A 10,086-nucleotide genomic window follows, 5' to 3' on the forward strand; every position below is an offset into this window, starting at 1 on the left:
GGGAGTCTCAGCTTCATATCATTTCAGACTGGTTCTGTTTTTGTAATTCTTAAGTGTTTTTTGGGGGGGGGGGTCGGATGGGCCAGGCGGGGTTTGTACAATCTGTGCGTGTGCGTGTGCGTGTGCGTGTGCGTGTGCGTGTGCGTGTGCGTGTGTGTGTGTGTGTATGAGTGAATGAGTGAATGTTAAGTTTTCATTTGTTCCTTTAAAGGAGGTCCATTGACACTTTTGGTTTTGGACACTAAAAGCAGACCTAACCTGAGAACTGGTAACCACAGCTGCCAACAGTGAAACAAAGCTCTTGCCAATTCTCTCATTCACGTTTCTTTGTACTCCTCTTTGGTTTACTGTCTCTTCTGCCCGTCCCCTGAAGTGGTCATCCACTCAGCTGTAGAAATTGTGGTCCTCTGGCCTGTGGTAAAACCACGCAAAAAACCCTAAAAATGAAAGATAAATAAGTTAAGTAACCAGCAAAAAAAAAAAGTTTTATTATTTGTGCATTTGCTAATAATTAAGGTTGGTGAGAAATATGTGTGAGGTAATTTTTTTTTGTTTTTATAATTTAATTTTTAGTTTGTACAGAAAGAAAACTGCCATCACCTCTTGACAGAAGAAAAATGCTAAACAGCTTTGGTTTGCCTGTTTGGACTTCAAGCCTACTGGACTCGTTAATTCTTTGTTGAACTGTTCATTGTTGAGTGCATGGTTTGAGTCGTGGATGTTTTCTCCATGGGCAGAGCGTGTGTGTGTGTGTGTGTGTGTGTCTGTGTGTGTGTGTGTGTGTGTGCGCTTGCTTGCTCGCTTGCTTGCTCGTGTGATTTTGGGCTCAGGCTCTGGCCATTGGTTTTGGGGTTAGATGGAAAATTCTGTTTCCATAGCAATCCTGTTGAGCACCATCTGTTTGAGTTGTGCATTAAAATTCTTATTCTGTCATGTTGTCATTGCAGTGTTATTCATTTTGAATTTGGAAACTGACTTTATCACTCAATGTGTCTGCCAGTACATTTTTTTGTATGCGCTACCAATTAAAATTCTAATTAGAGTAGGCGAACACAGAACTGTGATTTCCTTATGTACTCTCTCCATGTACTTATATATTCTGTGCTCATTTCCATCATCTAGTGGAGAATATTTTTGCTTTTGTTTCCATGGCGAGACTGTTTGAAGCTCCATTTGAAACTTGCAAGTTAGTTCTTAGGCCCGACGGGTACACAAACATTAAGCTCCACACATGTATCTATGTAGCATTGTCAGCATGCAAAGTTCAAGATTCCTATTGATATATTGATAACATTGATCTGTAACATTGATTCGGTTGATTCTATTGAAGTCTGTTCACTGCCATTGACTAAAGTAAAATGAAATAGCTGGCACTTAAAGATCCATTATTCAGTTTTGTTGGTATTTGACCTCAACGGCCAATCAAATTACACCCATCCTTTCTGTGCTTCTGACGCTCCCTGTTGATTGGCTGGGGTTGTTTATGTCTTGGTCCGAGTCACTATGTTTGGTGTTCATATACAGTGCTGGCTCAGTAGAGCTTTTGTGAGAACAAACATTGAATGGATGGCTGGAGGACAGTGACAAGCCATCAGCTGAATTTGATAAACATTTATTGGATTTGAATGGCATACTGTTCCTTTAAGCGTAAAAGAAGGAGCCTCGGTCAACCACTACACACACATTTTGAACAGATAAATCTACATCAGAAACTGAGCTTTTATCTGGCAGATCTTATGTTTTCCTATACTATATCAAACAAGGTCTCTCAATTCTTGAGTGCTACTTATAGGGCTCCCTTAATGTATAAATATATACATAAGAGACAGGATTCTCTTTTGTAATTCTCACTAAACATCTGAATTGGATGCCGTAAGTGTAATGCAGAAATGCCCCACCTGGCTGTAGTCATTTCATAATTGCTCTGTGTCTAGCTGAAACTTGTTGGTTTATGGCAACGTAAAATGCAAGACTTCGGGGGTGTGTTTGTGTGTGTGTGGATGATTTGCCACGCACATCTTCAAATTTTCTTTGAACAAGTACAGTTATCCTGAAACATAAACGGTGTTCAAAGATTTGTGTGCAGGTGTCGTTGTCCACCCCAATCCAGGTGTTTCCTGTGCCTTGCTTGAAGTGCTCCACAAACTTGCCCTCCTTGAGACTTGGACGGTCCTCAGTCGTGTTGCATTAGGGCCCGTCAGAAAGGGTTAGATGTGTGGATAGTGCCTGGGGGCCTGTGTTTTCTCTGAGAATGGATTGGCTTTGAGGAGCATCGCTCACTGAAGCAGCAAGTGATGTCTGACAAAAAGTCAGCTTTATTGTCCTGCTCTCCGCAGATGTTCACACCCTAAAGCGCCTAGAGCAACAACCTGCTTCCACAGGAGCCAGAGGAAACCATATAAGGAATCTCTCTCGTACTCTCCCTCTCTCTCTACACCTCTCTCTCTTTCTCTCTTTACACCTCTCTCTTTCTCTCTCTACACCTCTCACTTTCTCTCTCTCTCTCTCTCTCCCTCTCTCTCTCTACACCTCTCACTTTCTCTCTCTCTCTCCCTCTCTCTCTCTACACCTCTCACTTTCTCTCTCTCTCCCTCTCTCTACACCTCTCACTTTCTCTCTCTCTCTCCCTCTCTCTCTCTACACCTCTCACTTTCTCTCTCTCTCTCTCTCCCTCTCTCTCTCTACACCTCTCACTTTCTCTCTCTCTCCCTCTCTCTACACCTCTCACTTTCTCTCTCTCTCTCCCTCTCTCTCTCTACACCTCTCACTTTCTCTCTCTCTCTCTCTCTCCCTCCCTCTCTCTACACCTCTCACTTTCTCTCTCTCTCTCCCTCTCTCTCTCTACACCTCTCACTTTCTCTCTCTCTCTCTCTCCCTCTCTCTCTCTACACCTCTCACTTTCTCTCTCTCTCTCTCTCCCTCTCTCTCTCTACACCTCTCACTTTCTCTCTCTCTCTACCTCCTTTGTGTTCCCTTACGCTTACTCTCCATACCATTTTTCCCTCTGGCTGATAAGGAAACCACACCTTCACTGAGCTGAGTATGTATGTGTGGAATGTGTGCACAAAAGGAATGATTGATGGCTGACCGGGCTGATGTCATTGTCTCTCCTTTTATTTATTTGTGGCTATGCCTCCTGTTTTACATTCTCTCAAATCTTGCGTCAGCAGGAAATGACATCATCAGCTCATCCCAGTTCTACAAATGCCAGACTGTGGAGAGACTCTGAGGTATGCTGGCATCGGTTGTCCTTAAGTGCCCTTCCCACTGCCCCTGGGAAGAAGGGAGTGAGGGTCTACTTTTAGGGTTGGATGGGCATCAATGTTCATGGTTATTGTGACAGACTCACAGCGTGACTGGTGACGTGAGCGTGCAGCAGCAATCACTTATCTGCAGGAAATGGCGGGCCCTCATTTACACAACATCCTCCACCTCATGCCTGACATATCTTTTTTTCCCACCATTCCCATGTGCAAAGACTCCCAGTGTCGGCGTCTCCCCTCTCTGCCCTGCCCTGCTCTGAACAGGGGAGCCGGTGTCCTGCTGAGTGAGGAGGATTTTCCCATCTGCCTCGACTCTTAATCCCTTACAAGGTCTTGAGAGTGCACAGGGCAGTGCAGGGAGCCGGCTGTAGCCTTAGTCTATGCTATAACACGGCAGGAATGTGCTGGGATGCAGCCAGAGACCTAACAGACACAATAACAGCGACACAACAGACTCCTGGTCTTACTGCTGGCCTCAAGCTGGTCCCCGAGGGCCATGGCGTCTGATGGTTTTACTTTTGCAGGCCTCAACAGTTTCAGCTGTCATGAAACTGATTGGCTGTAAGGAGACTGCTGGTTGTGTTATTGTTTAGTTTTTTTGGTGACAGGTATTCTGTGAAAATGTACAGTGTCTCACATTGTAGTCTGTCAAATCTGGCCTAGGTCGTGCATAATCTCAACACATGTTGTTTCTTCTCATTCCTTCTTATGATTTATGGAACGTTTCAGTCAATGGCAGGTGCCTCTGAGTTTGCACACTTCACCAGGTATTGACTCACACTCAGACTTACTGCATGAAGATTATTCTACCGAATGGAAAGGACAGGAACCTATCGGAACATCCTAGCACTGGCTATTGTCCAGTTTTTTTAAAAAAAGAAGGAGATATTTCAGCTTCTTGGCAGAGCCTCAAACAAATGATTGTTCAGGTGGATGTCTTTTACCTTAGACTAAAAGACTTATGGTTAATGAGCCATGCAGGAGGGCTACAGTGAAATATTATCTTAGCCAGCACAGTGTGTGAATTGAAGTCAATGTTATGTATGGTTATACTAGAATGGAACTCTACGTCTTTCATTTGTCTTTCCAAATGTTTTAAATAATATATTGATAATGAAATTAACCACAAGGAATTACTGACAGCACCTGCATAAAGCGGGGAAAAGTGCTGGGAAGAGTTCTCAAATTGCTCTCACAAAAGTGATTTAAATAATGAGGATTTAATTTTTAAAACACTAACCAATTGCACCTATTTATATTCTTGTAAGTACTGATATAAGCAATAGAGAGGGAGAGTAATTGGGAGCTCTCTTTCCAAATTTGTGAATCTGTTTCTTGTTCTCATCATGAGTGTCTGTGTATCTGTGTAGCTTTTAGTCAGGCCTAGGCATACCTCTCTGTGTGTGTGTGTGTGTGTGTGTGTGTCATTTTTTTCCCCCAGCCTGCTTGCATGACCTGTTCATTCAGGCTTATTTAAGGGGTTGAAATTGACAAAGGGGAATACTTCAGCGCTATCAAATCAAATAATAGGTGCAACATCCTCAGTGGCCTCATAATGCAGGGTGCCACATGTGTGTATACAGTGTGAATGATGTGAAGGGCTCCCTGATTACCCACAAACTGCAGGATCCTATACTGAGAGTCTCCCCAGACAACCCTTCAAGCAGAGGCCAGTCTGATTATAAACAATACAATACTGAAACATCTGGGCCGCTTAAGCAAAAAGAAAGGAAGGAAATGCCAATACATGGTAGACCCAGTTGGTCTGACAGTTGTGCCTCACTCTAAATCATATGGTCTGTCAGTCAACCACTATCTTTCTCTGACACACACCTCAGCTCCAACACATTTGAATGGTTCTCACTGCAGTCGGCTGCATATCAAGTTTGATTCAGTAATGGTATCTCAATGCAAATTCCTCTCAAAGTCTTTAAACCTCATTCAGCTGAAGTTCCTCAATTGTTCATTTGATATTGGATCATGGCGTTATGGTGAGAGAGTGGATTTATCTGATAACTTTCATCTTAGGAAAATGTGAATGTTAAAGCTGTCCAGACAGAAGAGTGAGCAGATGTTAACAGCTGCATAGAAAATAGACTTTGCAGCAAAGAAACCCCTATTTTGACATACACAGTACAGAATAATATGGGGAGACAATTATAGTCATTATTTTCTGATCCAAGATTATAAACATCACTATTGACTGTGACTTGCATTTTGGTGACACAAAGGTATGAAATTGAAGGCACTTTGGGCATGCATGCATCTTCATTTTAAAGAGTAAGCCTAATACATTACTGGTGGCTTTAATCCCTAAACATACCAGTCTTTTAAAAACACACTGGTTTTGCAGGGTATAAGTGGTCTGTGACAGGCATATAAAATGGAAAAGAGAAGTGGGAGCTCGACCTTTTGATGTTTAAATGTCTACCAGAATGTCTCCAGTCGTCTGTAATCTGTTAACCGTGAGTATCACCAAGGAAAATAGTCGACTTGCCTGGTATGCAATTTGGCGGCTTTGGCACAATTATCAACCCCTCTCTACGCTTAGTCATCGTCCGCTGCTGCTGAGAGAGAGAGAGAAGGAGGGGAGTAGGAACTGCGCTTCCCCAAAGCAGGGAATACTGAATGAGTTGGCGGTCTGTACTTTCTCTGTGACATCACTACTTTCCCAAACATTCGACGCTTGGAAGTTTGTCCATATAAGGAAGAGAGCTCCTGTTTCATCGTTCAACTGAGTACGGGAGTTGAGGGGCCTGCCCTCGCTATGCGCCTCTTCTCCGGGGCCGCACTGTAGTCTGTACGGCCCGCCTGGACGGTTTTACCATACAAGGCAGAGACCGGCGGTAGCGTACTAAGTCGCTAGTTGCTTATATGACAGCGCGGATTCCGACAGAGCATCGCCTCGGTGACTGCACAGCGAGAGATTTTCAGTAGCGCAAACGGAATTTCCGGGGAAGAGATGGAACGGACAGATTTAAGGACACAAAACGAATGCTTTGTAGCCTTTTGACTGTTTCCTGGAGGTGTGCCTTAAGCTCAAAATGAACGTAGTCTAGTACCACTGGAGCCTAAGTAAATATGCCTCATCACAGAAGGATGGAGAGAACCGAATAGATTCCGTCTGCAATGGGACTTAAAATAGCTTGTAGAAGTCTGTCTGGGAATCGCACCAAACTCAGAATTCCAGTGTCAATCTGAAAATGTACTGTAGCGCAATCATGGTGTTTCCCAGTAGGCTATCTCAAAAGCAACGCAGACTATCCCAAAACAATAGACTACCCTACAATGGTACAACACATTATCAAAATAGATTTAGTATTGTACAGGCTGGAACATTACATTACGACTCAAGCCTAAATAAAATATAAATACACACACCAAAACCACAGGCTAAAGTTTCAAGTAGGTCTGTAGTTAGCCTATCAATCACTGACTAACTTCCCCGCCTGCTTCCAATAAATCAATTGCCAATTGAATGCCTTATTCTTTTTTTTATTGGCCGTTTTAATAATTCAAGTATATGTAATCAACATACGGATACTCTTCAACTTAATCAAAGCAACGGTACAAAAGCATTGTTAAAGCCTTTCGACTGTCATCTCGGTAGACATTTTTAAATTCACTCCGTCACTGCGGTGGAGTTAGGCGTTCCCGACAAGGTTTAATTTTAAGATTAGGCTACTGACACAATGTTCAAAAAGGCTGAAGGGTGTGGTCCCAGGTGGGTTTACTTCAGCCAAGTCTAGATTCAGGTCTGGTGTTAAAACTGACGTGGAGCGCCCTGTTCCTTCACGTGAGACCTCAAAGGGAAATGTCCAGGGCGAACTGATGGATTAAATATGCAAATAACACGCTGTGGCGAACAGTCAGATACTTTTAGCTCAGGCAAAATACCTATCCATGAGACGAGCAACCAAGCCTATGCAGTCAACCTCCACTAAATCCTGATACTGACGACTGAATTAGCCAATAAGCATAGGCTCTTCAGGAATGGGTGGGATTTAAGAATTACTACAGCAACCAATGAAGTGACCACCTCCGTCATTGGTTTATTCTTTCTACATAGCAAAGTTTCGGCTTTTGTCGGCAGTGGACTAGATCCTGCCTACTCGCCACTCTGTAGCGCGGCTGTAAAAAAGGAAGGCCACGAAAGAAAAGGAGGCTAGTACTCGGGCAAGAGTACGGAGAGCGAGTGAGGCAGGGAGAGTCAGAGAGAGGTACAGTGACAGCCAAGGGGCCGTTAATTTCGTCCACAGCGTCTTGAGTGTGTGGAGGAGAGGCATAGTACTGCATCATCTCTTAGCCGCTGAAGAACGGGGAATACCATTAGGAACTAGCGCTTTCAAAAATGGATCAATATGACGACGATGAAAATCATTACATGCCCCAAGAAGATGACTGGGATCGCGATCTCCTTCTGGATCCTGCATGGGAGAAACAGCAGCGGAAGGTATGGAGAATTACTGAACAGTAGGCAATCTTCCCTGTAACGGCAGGAAAAAGGTGTCCGTGAGGGAAGTGTGTGTGAGGGGGGTGGGGGGTGGCTCTCTGAATGTTGCAACGGGAGTGATGAGTGTCCAGCAGTCATGTAGCCTACATACTTTGAAAGTGATACGTGAGTCTTATGGGAAAAAAATGGTTTAAGCATCGCAGTGTCTGTCGGTTTGAATAGGATAGACTGAACGCATCATGACACATTGTCGCCTCTGACAAAGTTGTAGGGTTTGTTCCAACATTTCTTCTGAGGTATTTGACATTAGGCATGTAACTGTTTTGATAAAATTCCACATTTAAGAGAATAATAGGCTTACTCCTGAAACATAACCTGAGAGTACCCCATCAACCCGTTTTAAGCTCCTGCGGGTATTTTTGAACAACAAACAGCCTACGCGTAAAGATCTCATTCAAGTGGCGTATGCCGAGGCCCGCCCCTCTATGCACAATTCAAACGCATCGCCGGGATCATCCGCCCACCTTTGCCGTGCAACAGATGTCAGTGATGCCCGCTGCTTGTTTTTGCAAACTGCGGAGATGCTGGGTTAGGGAGTCATGTAGTTGCAGTCTTCTGCAACGGGTAAGGAGCAATTGGTCGTGATTGTCTTTGTAACTCCCAAGAGTATACGGATTTGTCAGAGGGGGAATACATTTATTTACTTACATTATGTATGAACATGGATTTCATTTAAACCTAACCCATTCAAATGCTGTCATGACTGTTCTTCTTGGCTAGTTGCCAACCCATTCAAGACGTGAGATATCCAGCGAGGTTATTGTGCCAAATAATCTAAATTCCAGTAGTTACAACCTGATTTAGCACGTCCATGGATGGAAGTTGAACTGTAAAATGACAAAATATGTAGAATCTCAAAAACGAAACTTAGATGTTTTTGATTAGTTTAGATGTCAACAGGATATAATCGTATAACGTATAACATATAAAGAAACGCATGTGATGTTGAAACACTGTTGCCCGGACATACTCCCTCATACTACTTTGCCCCAGCCTAAAAAAAGGAAAAAGAAAAGGGGAGAAGAAAAAACGTTCTGGAATCTGTGCGAGCGCTGTGGTTAGGGCTGGGCCTGCATAGGAACGAGCTTGCCCAAAAATGGTAATAATCGGCCCCTCTCTCTCCCTGTTGGAAAACTTTTCCCCCGGTTTCTTCTTTCTTTTCTTTTCTTTTTTTCCCCTCTGTACCGTCGAAAGCTTTGGCCTCTAGTTTCCCAAATTATGTCATCAACAGACAGCTACCGGGGAAAGTGAAAAAAGACCCGCCACGGTCAGATATGCAAGGAGGGATCAGGAGGAAGCCATTACAGGAGCTACGTTACCGCTAGTAAGAGGTGTAGTGTGTGTATAAAATTGTGGAATGCGCCGGTCAACGAGTTATTGCCTACTCCGGTGGTATACACACTAGCTCCAGACATCCTTGTAAGTTATTCCCTTATCGTAAGGAAACATATGCCTTCACCATCATAGAAGCTACTGTGAACAAAAAAGCCCATAATAGATGGAATCTCTCTCTCTCTCTCTCTTTTCTCACAAACACACACTCACGAACACGCACACATCAGAGTTCAGTTTTGTCGGCTGTTGCTAGTACTATCAGGAAAAATAACTTCCGATCCTGGCATGACTACAGCTGTGCGTGCTCCACGTCTGTAAAAGCGATAAACGCGCACTGTCACCATAACTGAATGTTCCTGTGTAGGTGTGCTATCCAGAACTACCGCCTCTGAGTTGCATTAGCTCCCTTTCTGTCCTGATGTTACAGTTTTTTACGATCGGATACACACAATTTTGACTGCTTTGTTTTGTTTTTCAATCGCCTCACACAATAAGCACAACCACACACCCAATGAGCAAATACATCAGATCCATTGCAAAATGAAACACTTGTAAAATCTATACACTCATTTAACAAAACCATATTTTGTTACCATATGAAACACACACATTGCATATACGGAATTCTGTTTGTACCACTTACACACTTCTGTTATAAACCTAAAACACTTTTAGCAATACTAGGCTACTTCTCAGTGATTAGAGTAGTGTAAGTGAAGTACACAGAGAAAGTGAAAATACACAATACAGTAAAAACACTACCCAAGACCAATGCTGATGAAAATATTACAGTATTGACGTAATTCTCTCCATATACCCAAATCAGTCAACATGTCAACATGGAGAATCACAACAAAACATGTCCCAGTTTTCATGCTACATCAGTAGTGTGCATAACACTGTAAGCTCAGCAAATATCAGACAAAGGTGAAAAGACGTTTCCAGTACAGGTTACAATTCCATTTACAGTAAAAT

General features: G+C 43.3%; 1 protein-coding gene across 1 annotated transcript in view; it reads left to right on the top strand.

The window, feature by feature from the left end:
- The first annotated feature begins 7,472 nt into the window (after positions 1-7,472).
- actn1 (actinin, alpha 1) overlaps positions 7,473-10,086 on the top strand; it is a 48,712-nt gene continuing 46,098 nt past the window's right edge. The window contains exon 1 of the mRNA XM_080849979.1: positions 7,473-7,716. Within this exon, the coding sequence (XP_080706105.1) occupies positions 7,615-7,716 (102 nt within the window). The 5' untranslated portion in view covers positions 7,473-7,614. The remainder of the gene's footprint in view (positions 7,717-10,086) is intronic.

The sequence above is a fragment of the Sprattus sprattus genome (assembly GCF_963457725.1).
Source record: "Sprattus sprattus genome assembly, chromosome: 13".
Lineage (NCBI taxonomy): Eukaryota > Metazoa > Chordata > Actinopteri > Clupeiformes > Clupeidae > Sprattus > Sprattus sprattus.